Source organism: Marmota monax, unplaced genomic scaffold (assembly GCF_021218885.2).
Source record: "Marmota monax isolate L192 unplaced genomic scaffold, Marmota_monax_Labrador192_F-V1.1 WCK01_AAM20220418_F8-fsc00227, whole genome shotgun sequence".
NCBI classification, from domain to species: Eukaryota; Metazoa; Chordata; class Mammalia; order Rodentia; family Sciuridae; genus Marmota; species Marmota monax.
Window position 1 is genome coordinate 310,099 of NW_026695208.1, and position 24,149 is coordinate 334,247.

The following is a 24,149-nucleotide window of genomic DNA, read 5'->3' on the forward strand; positions in this document are numbered from 1 at the left end:
CAAATAGGTAACAATCCCACTGCTTCCCAGTAAGGACAAATGTTCCACAAGATAAATCTTGCAATTTATGTTATCAGAGTGATTAATAAACACAAACATAATAATTTAACAATAGACATTTTATGAAATCTAGGTACTGAGAAGTTAAAATCTGAACTCACTAACTAAACATTAGAAATCACATGGGGCAATTTATTTTAGCAAGACACTTACTCATAGCAAAGTTAACTTTGTTCATTTTTATTAACACAGAGCATAGTAACAGAATGTTATCTTTAAACATAATCAAGGTTACAAATAAACTGTAACTATCCAATAAACAATATTCACTTGACTCTTCTCCTGGATGAATAATTCTCTGATTTCCTATTAGGTAGTATATAGGGTTTTTTTTTCCAGTTTTTTCTTAAACTGCCTTATGATTTCAATTTTTTTCCAGTTTTTTCTTAAACTGCCTTATGATTTCAATTTGCTTTTTCTTACTGAATAATTTCTCCAATTGGGAAACTTTTCATGTCAAAATGCTTCCTGCAAATTAATACATTTTCCCAAGACTTCTATTTAACCTAGTTACCTTAACCTAGTTACCTGAAATTTGAGAACATCAACGTTTCCAAAATATAAATATAAAAGCCTATAAGAAAGAAATGTTTTCCCTCCCCCTCATGCTTTGCAGATGCCATGTGAATGTTTCATATTCTTCATATTTAGTAACAGGAATCCTTAGAGCTCAAAGGGCAAGAGACAGTAAGCACTTAAGATCACCAATGCACTTGTCAGATGAATAAAACTCCAATTGTATTTTAAGATTCCATCTTCTCCACAGTTATGAAAGTGCTGGAAGGGTTCTTCAACTTTTCTTTAGCAGCCACTTTGGTCCCCCAGTCAGAACAAAAGACACAGGATAGTAGTCTTCCTTAAACAGCACAGACTTAATCTAAAAAGACTGAACAAACCTCCCTATGATGTAGCCCAGAAAATTAACTGCCACGTGCAACAGAGACAATTTTCAGAATAAAGAACATTCTAACAACATAAAGAGTATTTTTAAATAAAGAATACCCTATGCACTAAGAAATTTTAGGATAACCATACATCAAATAACTCATGCAAGTAATATTTTTATAATTTAAAAAAGTCACTATGAATTACAAGTTCTTTTAACTGAATTTCACGTTATACAAAAACTTAAAGAAGTGTGGCACATTTCTTCTGTTAATCATCACATTATTTGTTTTCTTTAAAAAAGCATATAAATAAAAATTGATACATTACTCAGAGCTTTTGATTTAAATATAACTGAAGGAAATCATGGCAAACTCTGAATAAACAGGCATTTTCTACATAAACATGAGTTATTCTAGTAAAATTAAAAAAGCAATTTAAATGCAATTAATTCATCTCTGATTAATACATAGTTTTTCATGCATGTGGAAAAATAAGTTTACATTCACTTCAAGAATAAATTCCATACCAAACAAATTACAGCATTTATTCAGTGAGGAATATTAAAATAATTCCAGTTAGTAGAAAATAAAATAACTTCAATCATATATTATAATTTGCCATGTACACGCTCCAAAATCCCTAGAATTTAAGTAGGAATCTTTTTAAAGTAATGTATTAGGAAAACCAACCAATTGGTATCTTAACTAAAGAGAATGTGTACACACATTCACGTTTGACCTATATGCAAAACTGAATGAAATACAGAGGAAATTAGGTTTAAAAATTTTCTGTAGTATTAGTACTCAAGTCAAAACACTTACCTGCCAAATCAGAACAATGTGAGGTATTTTCAATGCTGAAGTAATTTTCTAAATGTTTACTATCACAAGAATGAAAACACTCTCCTTTGAACATTTTCATCTGATTTACAATTAAGGCAGAAGATGATCATCTGCCAAGCAGTTTTTTGATTTCACCCATATTCTTTCTTCTCATTCAAGGGAAATGATCTCATGTTTAAACATTTCAAGTGAGTTGGGGTTCCTGACTGCAACATTTTAACTAAATGAAAAGAGGAATTTTAAATTCTCCTATCCAGGAGCTACCTGACCTCTTTAGAACTGAACATCAATTTCTATGCCAGGCAAGGTAATAAGCATGTCCTCTGAAATGAAAGCTAAGCTTAACAAAGAACTGTAATAGATTAAACTGAATACATGAACCACCTCAACAAAGATGGTACTTTAAGCCTTTACACACAACACATGAAAATGATGAAGTGTTTTATTTAGATTTTTTCTTCATCTTTCTGTAACTCTGAATCCTGAAAAGTTAGCAAGTCATTACACTCATACATCTTGTAATTCCTTTCTTCACACCATAGGTACACATATACAGCATCATATGTCAATATAATATTATCAACATAGCATAAACAATTAAGCAGTAGATGCATTTCACATGAAAGAGGCTCTATGCATCACGTGGCCTGTCCCAATAAAAAGCAAACATTAGAATGTCATTTTAGCAGCTACAGTGCTGATATGATCAATGTAGCTAATTTTTTTATACCCGTCATATATTTTCATAAGTCAATCATAGGGAAGAAGCAAAGGACAAAGAATGTTTTGAAAAAAACAGTTATGTGCCAACTTCAAAATGACATACTAACCAGACATCAGCGTTCCAAAGCTTAGGTTGAATAGGCCTGGCCTTGATACACATGCAGTAGATTTGTTTTCAGAATATAAAATTAAATGGTAATGTCAGCAGTATTACTACTGTTTCTATATTTATGATTAATTACTAGCAGTACAACTCCTAGAAGGAAAGAGATGGATCCAATAGTGATGTATGCAATCCCCAAAAATGGATTCTTTCCTCCCATCCATGAAACAGTGCTCAAAATCATCCGTTTTCGTCCATCAAAAGAATGTACAGGGTAATCTGAAGAGGGTATAGGAAGATTTTTCCATCTCTAGTCACTTGATATTTAAAATACAATTTTTAAAGTTGACATTTGCTTGTAATTCACTTGTATAATTATGATACACAGGTATCTTACTCATATGTTCTGAATCACAAAAAATTATTATCTTGAAAGGTAGACGAAGCAAATTAAATGTTAGCAGTAAAAGCCAAAATATTTTACTAAATCAAACTTAAGGGTTATGTAGTTTCTCAGGTGGTTTTGAACTCATTACAAAGGAAGGGTGTAATATGAAATAATATTTCAGATAAATAGCAATGAAGCCCACAAAAGAAGAGGAGATTGATGGACTAGGAGAAAATGAAACAATCAAGGAACGAGAAGTCTCTGTTACTCAAGCATATATAACAAAAGTGTAGTTAGGAGTCTAAAAGAGCTCTGAGCAGCACAAGGTCAAAAAAGCAAAATACTGAAGTTTTAACTTGCTGATTTGGGACAATAACATAACTCATGCTATGACACAGAGTATATGACTGACAGTACAAGTGAAAACTGACTGCTAAGAAGATTTAAGAAAGGGTGTTCCCTTTTCCATAAATTATCTACATGGAACAGTTCTAGGATTCTGGCAAGAGTTAGGGTAGAGAAGAAGAGATAACTAAGTCCCTATGAACAAGGGTACAACTTTTTCAAAAGCATCTTTTCAATCAAGTGTCAGGCCCCAACAATTTCTATAGTTTCTGCAACATCCTTGGGCTCCAAATGACAGGCTCAGATCTACTAATTTCTTAAAGTGATCCTAACCTGAGGCAGGAATGATTTTAAATGCTGTTCCTAAACCAATGACCTAGGAACTGGATACAATATCAAATCACCCATGACAATTTTTCTTTCTCTGTGTATCCCAACTCTAAAAAAATGGGTTTCCGCCATAATTCTAACATCCAGTTCCCACCTTATTCCCCCATTTTGATAATGAACCTTTGATGTTTGGCAGGTTCAAATTCCTGTCTTTGCAAACCTACAAGAACCCTGCATTTTTCCTGACAGTTCTATCAGTGTTTGGGACCCTGCTGCTGACTTCCTGAACGCAAATTTTATGTCAGCTAAAAATTTCCATTACTGTGCTCTGCATCAGGCTAACACTGGTATCTGCCCATACTCTTACTAGATCTTTGCGATACTAGTTGTGACAGAGCTATCCATTGGCTATCCTCTCTGAATAACATTCTTCCTACCAGCACCTGAAGTGGGTCTGTGTATTCAAAACTGTTCTTGTGAAAGCCTGGTTTCAAAATATCAGTCACTTTCTGTCCCATGTCACTATCAGGGTCATATTCAGTTGTGTATTCAGGTTTAACAGAGTCTAGGATCCAAATCAATCCTTTTTTGAAATTGGTATAGTTCAATTATTTACTAATCCGTTCTAAACCAAAACTATATACTTATGGCTCACTTAGATTATGAAAATTAAAAATGCAAAAATCAGCAAATATTTAAAACATTAATATCTAGGAAACTTTTCATTCACAGTATATATAAACAATGAGCTATAGAGTAAACAATGTAAGGGCTTTGTTTAGAATAAAAGGAACTTCCCGATATAGTCCCCCTAAAAAAGACTTTGCATCTCCGTAGACATGGCTGTTCTGACTACCTGGGTGAACTAGCTAGGGAATGCAGCTTACTGTGGTGGCTAATGGTAAAGTCATGTCCTTTGAGGATAACACACTGGTTATGAACCCCAACTTTTCTAAGTACTACAGGTGTAACCTCAAGCCAACTATTTAAATACTCTAGGTTCCCATATTCTTGTCTATAACAATCATTCTTGAGATGATACCTAAAACTCTGTTATTGCTTGAATTAAACAAAACAACTCATAGAAAGTATTGAGCATAGTAATGACATATAGTGAGAATGGAATAAATATCAGTACTGAAAGTGAACCTAAGTTATTAATATAGAACAATAGAGCTAATGATAAAAACTATAATACTATGTGTGAACACATCAATAATTACGAGTAATTATTTGATACGAACTAATACATCTGCTGACTTTTAATATCTAAAAATATATATTAAAAGAACCATCAGTACCATCAACACCTATTTAGTAGGTACACCTTTACCTTTTATGTTAAGCTCAGTTAAAGATCTCCCTTGTAAAAATACCTAGCTTATTGAATCAAGAACCTATATTTTAAGTAATTTTACCAAGTGGTACATTTGAAACCTACACTAGGTACATACAAATTTAAGATATTTCTAGAAGATATAAATTAAAAGATACATTCATACGCTTACATACCCGTACAAATGGAGAGACCAAAACCAACCACAAAGTAACAAGATACATAACTGAGATTAGGCTGCACTAGATTCCTTTCATTTTCTATGAATCTTTATACATAACCAAAAAAGGATACTGTACGTGATATTCAAATAGTATCGTCCAGCTGGTAATGTTGGATGTAAATCATTTTTCCTTTCGATAAGACGATACAACTTACGAAAAGTAGGTAATGCAGCAGTACGCATCCAAACAATAAAATCCTCATTTATGAATCCATTATTATCCTCATCTTCGAGATCAAGCTCGTACACTGGTTTAAGCCAGTTTACTGGATGTGTTGTATCTTAAAGAGTGGGGAGAGAAATGGAAAAACAACATATTCTAGCTTATTAAGAGTTTTAATGAAAACTCACACTCCACTAAAATAAAGATGTGCAATACATAATCTGAGTATTTTTCTTCTTTTCAAAGGTATAAATGTATGCTTTTTCTAAGGAAGTCTTTAAAATCTAAAAAGAAACCAATTCATCCTGTAACAACAAAAAATTACAAAGACTTGATTGATATCTTAATTAATAAAGACAATGCAAAAGGATATTGAGTATATACCAAAAGGCAGATTATTTAGTGAAAAATATGTTATGAAATACTGCAGTGTGAATAAGGAGGCATAAAAACAAAAAAATAAATTTGAATTATAAAAAATGGGGGCTTGTTCAAAACAAACTTTGCCACAGTTTTAAAAGATAACTGAAGTGCTTATAAGAAAACACCAAAGAAACGATTGAAAGTATATATTTCCTTTAGAATTTTAGTACAAAAGAACCGGTACCCAACTTGGTATGAAGTTGAGGAAAAATATATTCTTTTGAAAGCATACACTTATAAAAAAATCTGAAGACAGAAAATTTAAGGGGTTTAAATTAAAACTCCAGAGTTTAATTTTTTCTTACATTTTCTATTTGAAAAATGTATTTAAAAGTCCAACAATTTTTTAATATAAATTATGACTCTCAAATCTATTCCTATCACTTTATTATTAAAGTGATGGTAGCATACACTTAGAGAAGGAAGGCAGCTCAAGGCAAGAGAGCACCAAAGAGAAGATGTGTCCAAAGAATATATTAGGATGTGTTGGGAGGTCAGGAGTCTGCCCCCCACCCCTTCCTACCTTATCCTGTTAACTCTTTAGATCTTTTGTCTTAACTCTCAGGCTACTGAGTTCCTTTAGGGCAACAAGGTGGGCTGTTTTCAGAACAACTAACTTGACTAGAACAGAGTAAACTGGGAATGTATCTCTATGACCAATCTTAGACCCTGAAAAACTGCAGGAAGTACAATGAAATTTGAAAAAATTAAAACATCAATCCACTGTAGATAGGGCAAACTGGATGGATGGTGGAATCAGTAGAGTGGATACCAGTTTCTACAGTCCTGACCCCACTACCATATAATAAGCTTCCTATTACAGAGCTAATGCAAGACTCTAGCCTTATTGTCTTAGAACAGGCAGGAGCTAAATAATCTTGTTCAGCCTTCCTAATTACCCTGCAAGGAAAGGGTCAGAACATAAAAACACCTGAGAAAACAAAGTGCCTAAAGACCCTGCTGCTCCTGCATTGTTTTACCATTTAAAGCAGACTTGAACAGGTGAGGGATGGGTCCTGGTCTTCAGACAAAACTCCCTAAGTCTTGTGTCTGGTTTTAGGACTAGGGCACAGAAAAAATCTTAGAACTTGGGGAAGATAACTAGGGTATATCTGCTTTTTTTTTTTTATCTCCTCCCTCTCCAATCCCAACATATCCTGTTCCCATTTCCATACTGCAGTAACCCCTTTTCCAAAGAGCAAGAATGAGAAGCATAATACATGTCCTTCATAAACATGATCCCACACAAGCACAATCAATACACTGAGTAAAAAAAAAAAAAGTATGTGCTGCTCTACTGAGCCTACTTTATAAGGGGTTCTAGTTCATTCAAGGCTCAGGCTTAAGATGAACAACCAGATTAGAGAAGGGTGAAAGGTGTAAATAACTCAAGAGAAAACCATCCTGACTCCAGAATTGATTCTCAGGTGGGTAATTTTGCCACTAGTAGACATCTGGTAATTTCTAGAGACAATAAAATGTGGGAGTTGTCATAATTAGGGTAGGCAAGGAATGCTGCTAAATATAATGCACAGAACAGCTCTCCAAAGATAGGAGCCAGTTCCAATTGTGGACTGTGTCTTGGTTGAACCTTGTTCTAGAGCCTCTCCTGCTCCCATGCTGAGGAACAACTCTGCACAAAGACAATTGCTCTCTTTCACCACTCTCCTATCCTTAATGGTCAGGAAATCCACCTTGAGATATAACTCCTAGTTTTGCTGCATTTTTGGCTTTCTCTCCAGCCCCCCTCTTCTTCCTCTTACCTGGGCTAGCAGGGAGGCTGGCAGAGGTCAGGCCAGATTCCCCCAAAACTTAAATGGAATGCTGTCAACATCCACCTCATAACCTTTGTTCAATGGGAAACAATAAGGTTCCTAAAAAGGATGAAGTTAAGAGCGAAAGTAGGAGTAGGAGGATGGGGATAATTAAAATAATTCATCTTAAATTTTAATAATAATAATAATAATAGAATAGTGCTGGGAAGCTAGTAATGCTACAGAAACATAGGATTTAGAGCCCTAACTAGGAAAAGACCTTGGTATTAAAATCTGAAGAGAAAGAATGGACTTGACCAGGCAATGATCACCACCCAGCCCCTGCTTGAAATCTACTTTAGTTAATTCCAGGAGGAAATAGAAGGCATGAAGGTAGGGAGCTTCTCAGCAAAGCTGGCTTCAGCTTGCATAATCTCACCTATCTACCCCAGCTAAGGAGTTCCAGATTAGGAGTTTAAAAACAGGTGGCACCTAGAACGTCATTCAGGAGAAGGGAACTCATTCCAGATTCCCAGAGAACTTCTAGCTCAGATCTAGAGTACCCAGGGCTTCAGCTGGGCTTCTCTGGTCAACCAGTAGTCACACGGTCAGTCCTGCTGCCTTGACCCCATCTCCAGGAGGGGCTATAGCCAGAGGGAGTACAGGCAGCCCAGCCCTCATTTCTTTTGAGGCACTGTTCAGCAGACAGGGAAAAGAGGGCCCTTGTGTTCTAGGAGGGATCTGGTGGGGACAGCAGTTCTACTGGGCTGGACACAATGCAGGGGCTTCAAGACAGCAGAACCATTCCTATGGGAGCTGTAAGCCCCTAGAATTGCTCCACAGCCTGTCTTGATTTCCCTTGGATCTCATCTGCTCCTGAACTGCACCTGTCAGCTGGGATTTCTCTACCATGCAGCAGTTTGTGCCAAAATTCACTCATATTCATATTAAAATAAGTTAATTTAATTTTAATAATACATTTTATTTAACCCTATATGCCCATATTACCATTTTAGCACGTAATAATATGTAAAAGTGTGCCAAAATTCATACTCATACTCCCTGGTGGTTCCAGCTTCACTCCTCTTCTTGAGGTCCCAAGAGAGCTCTTGCTTTGATGCCTTGATCCCCCCATTTCTTACTCTCCCCAGGTGAAATAACACCCTGGGTTCACTCAGCTGGATGTGTTTAGAGAAGGTAGAATTCTCAGGATCCTTAGCTGAGCAGTGAAGGTCAGCATCTCAAAGCTGGAGAGTCTAACAGGGGCAGAGAGAGGAGTAGGCAGGCAGGTACAAGGTGAATGTCTTCCTCAAATATGGAACCCTTCTCAGGCATCTAGGCACTCAGCCACAGCTGGAAGCGGCCTCTCACCCGGTGCCTGCCAGCGTGGGCTTCCCGGGTGGGGGAGTCAAGGGCAGGCCAGCAGAGTGAGTTTTTTTTTTTTTTTTTTAAGGGAATATTAGTAATGTTTTACCTTTAAATCGTTCTTTCAGGCTTTCCGTTCCAGGAGGATTTCTGAATTTCACATTTTTATCCGTCCACCAAGCAATACCTCTCCTTTTCAAAGGAATGAGCATAAGTGTAGGATCAGATTCATTGGCGACCAGAAACAATTCTAATGTATCTACATAAGAAAAGGAAAATATTACTAATATCTACTAAAAATTCATAGCACTAAAAATCTATAGCCCTTGCTTTATTTTACAAGAAATGAGGATTTGGTATTTGCTTCCAAATGTGAGTGTGACAGAGAAGACATAGGATTCACATTTACTCTATTCAGATGTGAGTTAACTATAGCAATTTGTAAGTCCAGAGGGACTTCTTTCCTCAATGCAAATACACTTTCCTATATGACAGGCTGCCTAGCTCACATAAGATCAAGTGTTTTAATATTAACCCAAATAAAACTGCAAGGTAAATTTGCCTCTCTTCCTTTCAATAACACATTCTTAATACTCCAGGCTTAACTATTTCTATTATCTGTACATGGTGACCACTAGGCATGAATTGCTACTGAGCCCTTGAAATATGGTTAGTATATATAAATATGTTCAGTAAGAATATAATGTATGTCAGATATCAAGGACTTACTAAAAATATATACATAAAATATCTCAAACACTTTTACATATTATCACATGCTAAAATGATAACATGGGCGTATAAGGTTAAATAAAATGTATTATTAAAATTAAATTCACTTATTTCACTTGAGGATTTCCAATGTGACTGCTAAAAGCTTAAAATTACCTACATGGCCCACATTTAAGGTTCACATAACATTTCTATCAGACAGGGCTGCTCTAAATGATCAACTGTATCCCCCAACTTTTTTTTTTAGTTGTTGATGAACCTTTATTTTATTCCTTTATTATATGTGGTGCTGAAACTCAAACCCACTGCTTCACACATCCTAGGCAAGTGCTGTACCACTGAGCCACAACCCCAGCACTCTGTCTCCCTTTTAATGGAATAATTAAAGTCAGTGGGAATGGCAGTTTGACTTTTGTAGTATACAAAATAGGAAGATTAGAAAAATATCTCTGCTTCTTTCTTCTCAGAGAAAGAAATCTAGTCTTACATAAGAATGCTCAAAAGGAAGTCACAAAGCATTATAAACTCCATTTACGACCTGAGTATTTAGCTTAAAGCTAAATTTCTCAATTTCATTCACATTTACTACACTAACAAATTGGTAATAAGGTTATACAAACTGTCCTAATTATATATGCCTCTATCTATATTTATGTTTGTATCATTTCATACCATTAAACATGCTGTTAGCAATAGCTCCACAAGGAGCAATTGGTTTGTCTTCATTTCTTCGATAAGGCTCACATTCCTTACTGGGATTCTGGTTTTTAGGAGGAAAAAAAGAGAGAAATTATCACCTATGCCTCTGGAAGAACTATGAGCTATCCCTGGTTAATGATTAAAAATTCAATCCATGCATGTTTCTTACTTGTAATACATATAAAATGAATCTGAAATGAAAAAAGTTATAAATAACACCACACTTAAAGACTCAAACTATTCTACCACCTTTTTAATGAAACATTTACTTGCATATATTGTTATATATACTTATCAAATTAGCATATTTTCAAAGCAACATAGAAACCATAAGCATAAAGAGTTTTCTGCCTAAGGAAAAAAATTAAGAAATTGTCTATTGTCAATCCAAGTTGTGATATAAAATTATGAGAATCTTAAACTGGAAGCAAAAGGAATAGACATTCTAGTTTCTTAGACAAGTTCCTTGATTAAACTAAGTTTCACTTATAAAATGAACATGTCCAATTATTTCAAATCTTATAATTTGGGATTGAATACAATGTCTAATGAAAGAAGGAAGGAAGAAGTGAGTTTAATGCAGATTCCCAGAATACAATGATCTTTAATTTGTGTATCCAGGTGTAAGAAAAATGAAAATGCTGGCAGGTAGAACATTTGCCCGTCTTCCAGACTGGATTTTGACCTAGTTTCATCCTCAAGGAGATGAGGCAATTACAGGGTTAAACTAAGTCTAAGGTTAGACAAATGCCTGAGTTGTTCTGGGACTCTCAGGCAACATTAAACCATGTCTCAAGCATGTAACAGACCAAAATAATCCCAATTTGAAACTAATGAGACCCGAGTTAGACCTCTTCCATTATCTACTAACCTTGACTTATATCTGCATTCTCTATGTCTAGACTAGTAAAAGCACTATGTGAGAAGGAAACGTGATTGGGATCTCATAAGATTTCAATATTTGACTTCTCAGTTCTTTGGTCCCTGAGCCATCTTTATTGAGAAAGTTTGTGGTCCAAGACCATGGAGACAGACAACATTTATAACTGGCCTATTTCTTTCTGAACATTTTAATGAAAACTATATAGGTTATTAAACATAAATAAACTCATAATAGGGCAAATGTATTCTAGCTGCTAAATTCTTAGAAAATTTTAAAAGAAAAAAAAATATTATTTACTGCCTGTGTGTCAGATACTGAGCTAAGGAATGTTAGGTATATGGCAGTAACTGGCTTAGAAAAACAATTTAATGAGTCCCTAATATACACCATATATAGGCTAGGTTATCAAAAAAAAATATATCCCTGCTTTTAAACAATTCAGAATGTAACAGAGAGAAAACATACTCATACACAACCGAGTATAATTTAAAATAAAAGCCACAATAAAGATGTCTATTTTCGTTCAATATTTATTAAATGCTTTCCATGCACTAAGCCAGATGTTTGGAACATGGTAATTAAAGAAAGCCATGTTCCCTACTCTCATGAGTTTACAGTGTAGTTAGGAAAACGGGTAATAAATTTATTAAGTAAACAAATTCATCATTACAAATTGTAATAAATGTTATGAAGAGACTATGTGAGTGAATAACCAAGATAGAGTAGGAGGGGGGAAAAACTTATTTCTGGAGGAAGTAACATATAAGATAACAGCTAAAATAATGGGCTCCAACTATATGAAGAGCAGGCAGAAGACAGTTTAAATGTTAAACTGATTTCTGGAGGAAGTAACATATAAGATAACACCTAAAATAATGGGCTCCAACTATATGAAGAGCAGGCAGAAGACAAAAAATAAAATATTCTTAAGAAAAAACTGATAGCAGATAAAGGTGAATATAGCTAGTTAGCAGAGAGAAAAATACTATATGATGAAACTGGAAGATTACACATAGCTCAGATCATCCTGAGATTTTACTTCAAGTGCTAATAAACCCTTACAAGATTTTAAGTAGGGAAGTGATATTTACATTTTTAAAAAATCACTATAGCTGCTTTGAGGAGAATGACCTGGAAAGGACGGGCAAGACTGGATGATGGGAGACATCTAACCAAAGCAAAAAGTGACGATGTTTTGGACCAAGACATGAATAAGGTAAATATCTAAAGAAGATATTTTGAATCAAAGGGCACTTAGGAAAAATATAGGTCATGAAATGAGCAATCCTTCAAAGGTAGTGTAAAAACATCACTCTAGGCAAATGAAATGATAAATTATGAGAGGCAGATTACTCATGTCACAAGCACAGTTAGGGAATGGCAAACAAGGCCCAGGCCAGTCAGGCCAAAGATGTATTAAAGATAATTAGTAAAACTGATGCGGTAGACTAATGTCAGATTGTGAAAAGCCTTACATGCAACGTCAAGTAACTTGGACTTCAATGTGATATTCATAATATTCATAAGATTTCTGAAAGTTTTCTAGTCCAAGGATTAAAAAATGACAGCCCACGGGCAAAACCAGCCTACCACTCATTTTTATAAATAACATTTTATTAGAACACACTATATCCACTCACTTAGGAACTGTCTATGGCTGCTTCATTCTACATTGGTAGAGTTGAATAGATGCAACAGAGACAATATGACCTACTAAGCCAAAAATATTTATTATATTGCCCTCCACAGAAAAAGTTCATCAATCCTTATTCTAAAATCTTTCTTGAGATTTGTAAGAAAAGAATAAAAAGTTTCAGCTTCCTTTTCTCTCAATGAGGATCATGTGTATCTAAATAAAATAATTATAAGAAAGAAAAATTAACAAGAAAATTTTAAATCAACCATCATTCCTGATTCTTTGAATGGAACCATTCTATAATACCAAATGACAAATTTGGAAAGGTCTAGGAATTTGATATGTCTCAAAGTACATCATCTGCTCTGGATTTGAGACCCAAAAATTGGATTCCATGGAGTAAATAGAATACAACGAATTGTAAAATATTATAGTTAACCAGAATGCCTTGCATACCAGGAATCTCTAGATAGACTTTTATTTCTTAAATCCCACATAGAAACCAGCAATAAAACCAAGTAGGATAAGGCAGCTATAAATTTGCCAGGTCCATTCTGCTAACAACATAGTCCTAGACTGAACTCTAAAAGAGTTACCAACTAAAACACTTTGAGCTTCTGAATGTTTGCTGCATTGACAACAATAACATAAAATACTGAGGCACAAACCACTACTACGCAAAAGTTGAGCAGTCAAGAAACTACAATCCTCTAGTCCAGTTTCCCAAATAAGCCAAGGCATCAGAAGGGGAGCTTATTAAAAAATAGATATTCTAGAGCTCTACCCCTGAAGACACTGATATATTTTCTGGAAAATTCTGAAATCTGTATTTTCAAAAAGCTCCATAGAGCTTTTCGGTACTCAAAAACTCCACAGTTTTTCAGTAGCCTACCTTCTGGATTTTACTGCTCAGGCTTCCAACAAATTAAAAAATGGAGAGTACCTATATTTAACTTTAAAACACAATCTCAGAAATTAAAAGCCTTTTTGTGCAATCCCCTACTTAGCATAATAATTAATAATGAGCAAACCCAAACAGAACACATTTATACATCCAGAATGCTAGGTTCATCAAAATTCTATTACAAACAGTTTAATAAAGCCAAACTCCCAATGATTACTAGAAACGGGCAGGTAGTAATGTGTCCTCTGGCTGTAAGAAGTCATGAAGCTATACAAATTCCAGGAAAAAAAAAGTATTGTAACTAAAAACCCTCACTGTATAAACCAGAAATGACAAATAACACTTTAAATTTCATCCTAACATTAAATACTTAACATTTGTAACTGAATGATTACCGTATGCTATTACTGCAGATACCACATTTTCATATTTCACCATTTTACTTACAAGCAAAGCACTACGATCTCCATTTAGTTGACTATCATCTCGAGATTTCACATAACGACGATGATTTTGATAGAAATTAGACAGTCCATAATACATGAACACATTGCCCTAGAGAAAGGAGAGGGAAAAATGTTTTCAAAAGGTAAGTAATTTGAACTTTACTAGTTTACAATTTGTGATAATGGGTCTGGGTAAATTCTATAAGTACTTAGCAATTTAAAATGGTTGAAGAAGGTATAATACAAAAACCCAAAAGTAAACTTTCAAACTATCCTTAAATACTTCAAAAAAGTACCATTTACATTTAAAAATAACACTGTAGAACTCTATTAGCCTATCCTGGGTGACTTTTTATCTAAAATTTTCTAATTTATATTTGTACAGTTACAAAATGACCAAGAATGGCATATCAGAATGCAAAAGACAGACACACACAGACACACACAGACACACACACACACACACACACATATCCAGACTGGTCTTCACCCAATTGGCATCAACTTTTCTGAGAAATAATGGTCAAACTTTCATTTATTATCTAAGCAAATAAATTCTGAACTGAATAAAGCTATAAAATTTCTCAATAGGACAGTATAAAATATTAAAAATAAATTAGTAATTAGAGTATTTTAGACAAGGAGTCACTTGACAATAATCAAGAAAAGAACTATAATACATTTAGTGGAGCCAACTTCAAAATAACTTGGCAAAGAATTTTCTATCAAAATTACATCACAGAAACAGGAACAGGACAAATGTGCCTTTTGTGGGGGGAAAAAGAGTATCATCTCAAGAATTAGTATAGTAATTTCAATTTATAAATTAAAAAGGAGAGCATTTCAATGAATACTAAGACAAAGTAACCTACTTTAAGTTTCCTAAAAAGGATTTTAGTCCAATTCAAATTTTATGAAGAAACAAAGAACCTACAAAAGACTGAATCTGAGGCTGATCATGTTTGCAGAAGAGAAATTCTGAAATAGGTTTTTATAAATGAGGGAGCTTCTAAATCATTTCAAGTTTCATTTCTTCAATTCTGTCTATTCTGACAAAAGCAAATATATTGTATCTTTATAGTTTGCTCATCTAGTTGAAAGACTAGACTTTTAAAGATACATTAAATTTATATGTTATTTCTGTGGAAATAAAATTAAATAATTAAATTAAGTTTTCATGGTTTTTTTCAAAGGCAGCATTTATCCTGTGCTCCATCTCAGCACAAGAGTAACTATAACCACTAGGTGGCAACAATCTTTTTTTTTTATTAGTTGTTCAAAACATTACAATGATCTTGACATATCATATATCATACATTTGATTCAAATGGGGTATGAATTCTTATTTTTCCCACGTGTACAGATTGCAGGATCACACTGGTTATACAGCCACGTTTATACATACTGCCATACTAGTGTCTATTGTATTCTGCTGCCCTTCCTATCCCCTTCCTATCCCCCCCTCCCCTCCCCTCCCATCATCTCTCTCTACTCCATCTACTGTAACTCATTTCTCTCTCTTTTTTTCCCTTCCCCCTCACATCCTCTTATATGTAATTTTGTATAACAATGAGGGTCTCTTTCCATCTTCCATGCAATTCCCCTTCTCTCTCCCATTCCCTCCACCTCTCGTCCCTGTTTAATGGTAATCTTCTTCTCATAATCTTCCTCCCTGCTCTGTTTTGAGTCGCCCCCCCCCTTATATCAAAAAAGACATTCGGCATTTGTTTTTTAGGGATTGGCTAACTTCACTTAGCATAATCTGTTCTAATGCCATCCATTTCCCTGCAATTGCCATAATTTTGTTATTTTTTAGTGCTGAGTAATATTCCATTGTGTATAAATGCCACATTTTTTTTTTTTTATCCATTAATCTATTGAAGGGCATCTAGGTTGGTTCCACAGTCTAGCTATGTGAATTGGGTGGCAACAATCTTATAAAGTTATCATGACCTTTAGAAAATCTGAAATACAGTATATCTAAAATGTTGGGATGTATTAAAGCAGTTTGGCACCCTGAATGATAATTTTATAAAGCTCAATTTTCAGACAGATTATAGTACAAATTGTTCTTTCCATGCCCATTCTGAATTTTTAGGTCCCTTAGAATATGCTTAGTGACCAAGAATGGCATATCAGAATGCAAAAGACAGACAGACAGACAGACACACACACACACACACACACACACACAGAGTTCCAAGCACTTATCAAAATATAAAAGATCAATAAAGTGTTAAGTATTTGCATTTTTGGTAATGTTTCATATCTCACAGAAAAATTATCCAATTAAATAGTGAGAATTAGTATTTTCTAAAATAAATGTTTTATAATTAAAAGGCAATTTGAGCAATAATTTTAAAATACAATGCACATATAAACAACACAAAACTGATTTGTACAGTTACAAAATTTTGAAGTACAAGGATAAAGTGATTCCACATAATTTTATCTGAAAGTACTAAAGTTAACCATTCAAATAATTTCTTAATCATACAGCAAAATGCAATAGTCAAACACATAAAACAATCTTTCTCAAAGGTGTATTCCAATAAATTAAACTGAGTCCTCTCTATAAGAAGAAAGTACCTAGAAAAAAGGTTAATAGACTATCAATATTTTTTAAAACATTGCTTTTCTAACACTTTACTTGGAAACACAGACCTCAAATGACTTTTCCAGTGTGAAGTTAATGGTACAAATACAAGGTGTTTCAACTGGAGACAAACATTTATTGCAGGGACTGGAAGGCTCTATTCCGGTATAATCAATCTGCAAGAGAAAAATATAACTAAGCAATTCCATAGAGAAAAAAAAGTGGATACCTAATACACTCTGAAATAACTTGCTCTTAAAAGGAAAGATAAGTTCAATAAAGCAACTTAAAAGCAACCTTAAAAGCAGTTTTTAAAAACTGTTTTAAGGTCATCTGTCCTAAACTTAATAGTCACCCCCCACCAAAAAAAAATTAGTCTCAAGAAATTCTATGGCTCACTTGAAATTTATTATTTTGTGTAAATTAGAGAATTGAAGAGGGAACTATAAGGGAAGACTTTAATTCTAACCCAATTAGTAAATTAAAATCTAACATTTGGAAATGATCAATGAATTAGGTAATACATAAGTGTGAATTGTCTTTGAAGAAAGGAAAGCAGTAAACAAATCCAGCTATTATATTCCAAAAGTACACCCCCAAGCCAGAATTGTTCTTAGTCTTTTATAAATGAGAAAAGTGAGAATCAGTGGTAAAATGTGACTGCCCAAGATCAAACAACACTTAAGTGTCTGCATTAGTTTTCTAATTCTGCTGTAACAAAATTACCACAAACATGATGCTTTGGAACAGGAGAAATATATTCTTTCATAATTGTGGAGACAAAAAGCCCAAATTCAAGATGTTAAATGGGCCATACTCTTTCGGGGACTTCCTTGCTTCTTCCTAGTTTCTGGAAGTGCAATCCTTGGACATCTTTGGCTTGCAGCTGCAGCACCCCATCTCTGATTCTTATTATATGGTGTCTGATGTTTCTATCTTCACATCATCTTCACTGTGTGTCTATTTTTTTCTTATAAACTCACCAATTATATCAATTAGGGGCCCACCCTAATGACTTGATTAGTCATTAACTCAATTAGAGCTACAAGGGCTCTAGTCCCAAATAAAAATCACATTCACAGGTAACCATATCTTTTGGAAGAACACAATTCAATCCATTCAGAATGTGATTTGTCTGCCTCCAAAGCTGGGGTTCCTTCCATTTGACTACACTGGTTCTTCCCATAGTATTAAATAACAAGCATGCACCCTACAATAATTCAAATATGGAATTCAATTTTAAAAACAAAGTTGGTACCAATTGTTAATACTAACATTTTAAACAGTATAACTCTTCATATTTTTAATCTGGAATGCAGATTAAAAATAACAATCATCTCAGGATATATTAGTGATCAGAGTTGGAAATAGAATTTTATAACACAGTGATTCCCCAATATTTGCAGGGGACACATTCTAAGACCCCCAGTGGATGGCATGGATAGTGTCAAACCCTACATATACTCTTCTTTTTCCTGTACACCCACACCGTGATAAAGCTAATTTGTAAATTAGGTATGGTAAAGGATAAATTACTAACTATAAAAGTTATATATATAATATTATATATATAACTATATATAATATTATAAGTTACAAGAATGTGGTCTCTCAAAATATCTTGTAATATAGACATTAGCAACCTCAGTACACAATGTTTTCTTTCCTTCTTGAGAACTCTCACCTCTTCACTTAAAGAGAGCACTTTATGGCTTCCTTATGGCATAATGGAATTAACAGCATCACTACTTTTATGTTTGGGGCCACAAGTAAAATAAGAGTTACTTGAACATAATCATTGCAGCACCAGGACAGTCAATCTGATAAATTAGGCAGCTACTAAGTGCTAATTGGCGGGTAGCATATACAGTGTGGATACTCTGGATAAAAGGATGATTCATATACCAAGCAGGATGAACAGGAGGGCACAAGACTTCACTGTGCTACTCAAAATGACATGTAATTTAAAACTCATGCATTGTTTATTTCTGGATTTTTCAATTTACTATTTTCAGACCACAACTGATCATGGGTAGCCAAAAGTGTGGAAAGTTAAACTGCAGGTAATTGGGGGGTAGGGGGGAAGATAGGATGACAAATGTACAAATTTCCTCACAAAATTTTTATGTATGGCATTTAACTCATTTCTACAAACAAAAAATAATAAATTCCACCATGAAGTTTCAGATAATTAAAGCCTTACTAAGATATCAAGTAATAAAAACTTCTTAGGATATAACTGATGAAAGGACTTTGTTAGTTATGCTGCAGTCTATACACAGGGTAGATCAAAGAAATAGGTAATTAACATGAATAAAGCAGGGCATTGTATTTAAGTTCCTAAAACACTTGGGATCTCAAGAGTGGTAAGCCAATGAATGACTGGTGGCTATGGGCCCCTAGGTAGCTTAAGGTTGGAGGCTGGTCACCCCAACCTTAAAAGACCAAGGCCTAATTAAAGGGTTAGAGTTTTTAGTTCCCTCTCAACATCTGGGGAAAAGAAAAAAACAGAGCCTTGAGTTGATCACCAATGGCCAGTAATTTCATCATCATTCTAACATAATGAAACCTCCATAAAACTCACCTGGAGAGTGGTGCACCCAGAAGACCATGGAAGTTCCTTACCCTTTCCCCTATAACTCCTACCCTATGCATCTCTTCCACTTAGCTGTTCATTTGTATCCTTTGTTATATCTTTTAGTAGAGTTCCCTTGGATTCTGTGAGCCACTCTAGCAAATAAAACAAACCCAGAGAAGGGGCATGGAAACCTTCATCTGTAGCCAGTTGATCAGACAACCTGGGACTTGTAATTGGCATCTGAAATGGGGGCTGAAGGGTAGTTTTGGTACTGAGTTCTTAACCTGTGGGGCTTGATGCTATTTTATGATAGTGTCAGAACCAAACTAAATCACAGGACACCCAGTTGGTATGTACAGAAGAATCTGGTGTTAGGATCTCTTGATTGGGGAGAGGCAGGCAACCATACCTGATGTTGAAGTGTGATGATGAATGGTGTATGAAAAGAAGAAAAATTTTTGTTTGTTTTTCCTATCAGAATACTCTACCTTCTATTCTTATTCCCCAAGCAATACTCTCCATTTCATGACCAGAGTCACTCTGTTAATAATAAGCAATTATGCCACCTATCTGTGCAAAACTGTTCTAATAGTTTCCCACGACATAGAGTATGAAAAGTCAAGGTCTTTATAGTGGCCTACATGATATAGACCCCAATGCTTTACCACTTCAACCTAATCTTTTACTATTCTCCTGGACCTCTTACCCTGCTTCAGCCATATTGGCCTCTTTGATATTCCTCTTCCTACTAAGCATGTTCCTCAAGACCTTTGCTCTTACTATTTCTTTGGCATAGGATATTCTTCCCTCAGATATCAGCATGATTTACTCCCTTACCTTGTTTTTATATCTTCACTAAATACCAATTTACTGGAGCCCTCCTGGTTATTCTATTTAAAATTGTGAACTATCTCTCAACCCTTCATTTTTCTTCAGAGACTTTTTCATCTTCCAACAGCAAATTAAGGAATGAGTAGGAGATATAAGAAAGATATTATGGACAAGTGTGGACCCTTCTTTTTATACAGATGGTGCTAAAAGAGAATATTGATCAACACCCAGAAGAAACAAAACAAGAGGTCAGAGTGCTAGGTTTGAATACCAGCTGCTCAATTATAAGCAAAAGACTTACAGATTCAATGTCCTCATCCAAAAAAAAAAAAAAAAAGAGAGAAAGAGAATAATAACAATAACAGTAACTGATATAAAGTAGATAAAATTATTAGCAGTGAACTCTGAAAAAATGTCATTTTGAACTGTTTCAGTATTTAATAGAATTAAAATAGCATGTTTTCATTTTTGAGAAATTAGAACACATTCATATACTGAATGGATAAAAAAAGAGGTTGAAGAAAACAAAAGGAAGGTAATGATATTCAATTTTCCTTCTGTAACTTATTTAACCTATCAGTAATGTCATATATCTAATTTGCTTTTCACATAAAAAAACACAATGCCCTTTATATGAAATCAAGTTCAACAAATTACCTTAATCAATTTTAAAATGTAATCATTACCTAGATGAGCTAGCTCTCAACCGACATATCATTTTACCACCAGATAAATCTTCCTATAACCTTGTGATGCACAGACTGCTAACAACCTACTACCTCAACTTCTGTTACACCTTTCTTCTTTAGTATAAAATTCTCAGTACCAGAAAATCTTGTTATTAGAATAAAAACTACATTTTCCATCCTTCCTTGCAGCTAGCGTGGCCTTCTTAGTGGAACATGGCAGCTTCCAAGAAACTTTTTAAAAAGTGCTTTATCATTTGTTCTTCATCCTTTCTTCTATACTGCTGCCCAAAGAAGGCAATCTGAACTCCAGCCTCCATCTTGAACCTTAGGCTTGAGAGCCAATTTCTAAGAATGTTAGAAGTAAATGGTAGAGTGAGGACTCAGTAAAACAGCCTTCTATCAGCTTCATATTAGGTTCCTAAGTCATTTAAGATCTTCATTCTCAATTACTCACTGCTGAACCCAACCCTAACCAATATACACTTTCCTGATTTAATACATTCACTACAAAATACCAAGACTATCCACAACCTGGCACCAGGTAATTTGCCCTTCCTCTTATTTTCTCTATACACATTTTGATTTTCTGCCACTAGATCACTTCTCATATTAATCTCTTTTATTGGAATGAATCCAAACTTCTCCTTTACAAGCACCATTTTTGTCCTTCAAGTTCCAGCTCAAAGTCTTCTTCCTACATAAAGCTTTTCCTGGTATAGACTGATGTCATCTTGTCTTTCTTTGAACTACTAAGATATATTCTGTGTGTGCCACTCACCCAGCGATGCTTAATCTTCCTGCTAAGTGTGTGTTTCATCTTCCCCAAAAGATTCCAGGCTTTTTAAGATATACCTCCACTGAAAAAAAGAAAAAAAAAAGAAGCCCTGTCTCCCTGTCCCCAAACATTTTCTATCATCCACTATGGCCAAAGAGGCACTTTGTATACAGAAATACGTACTATATTTATTAAAATAATTGATTTAAATTACCACTATATATCAAGCTAAAATTCAAGGGTAGTCTGACCTAATGTTCAGACTGTAATAAAATCTGTTGAATATAACAATCCGTAAGATTTCAAAAGACACAATTATACTAAACTAATAATTTCAACCTTAGAAAGAAAGGAGGCTACTAAGTGGAAAATGGGAACATAGTTCCCTTATTTTGAAAAAGTAAAGCTTCTCAGCTGGGTGTGGTGTCACATACCTGTAATTCCCAGGATTCCAGGGGCTGAAGCAGGAGGATTGCAACTTAGCAAGGCCATAAGCAACTTTGAGAGACACTGTCTCATAAGACTTTTTTAAAGGGATGGAAATGTGGCTCAGTGGTTAAGCACCCCTAGGTTCAATCCATGGTTTAAAAATAAAAAAGTAATGTTTTTCAAATGTCAAAAGCATACAAGGCATAGTTCAAAATAATGATTGTCTGGAGACTGCCCATTAATTTAAATCCAAATGTGGAAAGAACCAGAAGCAAAATAGGACAGATATTTATCAATGAGTAGATTAGTTGAAAAAGTTACTGTCTTTTCAGCTTTGTTTTCCTACCCACTGTAATCCTAAATCAAACTGGCACTTCTTAATAATTTTAAACTTTAGTAATTAGAGTACTTCTAAAAATATGCTCTATTCCTAAGAAACAGACTCTGAATTTAAAGTGATAGGAAAGAATAAATTTGAAGGACATGCATTTTTTACACTGTATAGGACTGGAAAAGTTCCATTTTGAATGTAAATTTATTTAAAAGGAAATCAATATAAGACCCAAACAGGTCACTCCACAAAATGCTGAGTAATAAAGATAAATCATTTTAAGTATTAACTGGATTAAGTTTAAAATGGTATTTTAAGTTCCTCTCTTGAAGTGACTATTGCATACTAAAGAATTTTTCAAGAGTCCTTTTCTAGAGGTTCCAATGTAGACAAAAGATAATGAAAGTAAAAATTTGAAAAGCAACTCTCTTCAGGCTGACTGAATTTTATCTGTGACAAAGAAATTAAGAATGATCTACCTAAACCAAGCTTAATGGTAATCTTAGCTAATGTATTTTATATCTACTAAATCCACAGAGGTGGTTGAACAAAAGCAATTACCAGGAATAATTACACCTACCTCAAATGATTACTAAGGATTAGAACAAATGATTATTAAGGATTAGAAAATGTAAATTTAAACATAGTTATTTTTGTAGCAAATGCTAAATTTGATTTAAAACTCTAGGTCAAAGGCAGGCATTTCCTACCACAAGCTTTGGAGACCCTTCAAGGAACAAGGTCAAGGATTTTATGTAAGTACTTATGTAACAAGAAAGAAAAATTTACAACAATTGTTATTAATGAAATTCAAAATATATATTTGTGTTCAAATTTTTGTTAGCATAGGGTCTACTCATGAGAAGAACAGAATTCTGTTGGGGGGGCATAATATTCCACATAATTGGGATTCAAAGTTGGCATTCCCAATCAGCAAATAGATTGCAAATGCACATCTGTAAAATCATTTTCAGTTCCTGGGGCCACAAAACACAGTCAAGTAGGCCATATTTACTTTACCATTCTTTGATTTAAGCACTTATGTTACTTGAGAAACAAAAACATTAATACCACAAGCCTGTTAATTTCTAAGGGCTTGTTATTTTTAGCAACTTCGATCAATTTGAGTATTAAAATTATCCAACTTATTAACATAAAATGTCCCCCCCCCCTTTTTGGAGAGAAAAAGAGTAGGATTTATTCAAGTGAGGGGGGAAAAAAAGTGACAGAACTCCCACAGGAATCCAACAGGGGTTATCCAAAATGCTTAATCTTTAACAATCATTTATAAAAAGCAATTTATCCTTCCTTGACTCTTAGCTAAAGAATAAGTATAAACAAAGATCACTAATGCAGGTGGAAAATCTTATCTTAAAAATTTTGCAACCTAAGAATTCAAGTTACACGGGAGTAAAAACATAGATAAAAATATATTTTTATCAGAAAACAGAAGTTAATTAGGATAAAATAACTAAGTGGACTAAATGAAATAATAAAAAAATGGGAGTTTATCATATAGGAGAGTAAAGCTAATCCATTAAAATTTCTTGAAAATTTACCGTGAACACTTTTGACAATATTAATTGGAAGTAAATGTTCAGTTTCTAAATTAATTCTGAATATTATTCTGAATAACATCCTCATTTGATTCTAAACATTAATTAATTTTTTGACTTT

General features: G+C 34.2%; 1 protein-coding gene across 1 annotated transcript in view; it reads right to left on the minus strand.

The window, feature by feature from the left end:
* Positions 1 to 224: 224 nt before the first annotated feature.
* Positions 225 to 24,149, minus strand: part of Tmem30a (transmembrane protein 30A) — a 28,881-nt gene continuing 4,956 nt past the window's right edge. Inside the window, exons 2-7 of the mRNA XM_046430426.2 lie at positions 16,908 to 17,015; positions 14,245 to 14,352; positions 10,348 to 10,435; positions 9,053 to 9,202; positions 5,310 to 5,519; positions 225 to 2,895 (exon numbers count right to left, since the gene is read on the minus strand). Of these exons, the coding sequence (XP_046286382.1) occupies positions 2,702 to 2,895; positions 5,310 to 5,519; positions 9,053 to 9,202; positions 10,348 to 10,435; positions 14,245 to 14,352; positions 16,908 to 17,015 (858 nt within the window). The 3' untranslated portion in view covers positions 225 to 2,701. The remainder of the gene's footprint in view (positions 2,896 to 5,309; positions 5,520 to 9,052; positions 9,203 to 10,347; positions 10,436 to 14,244; positions 14,353 to 16,907; positions 17,016 to 24,149) is intronic.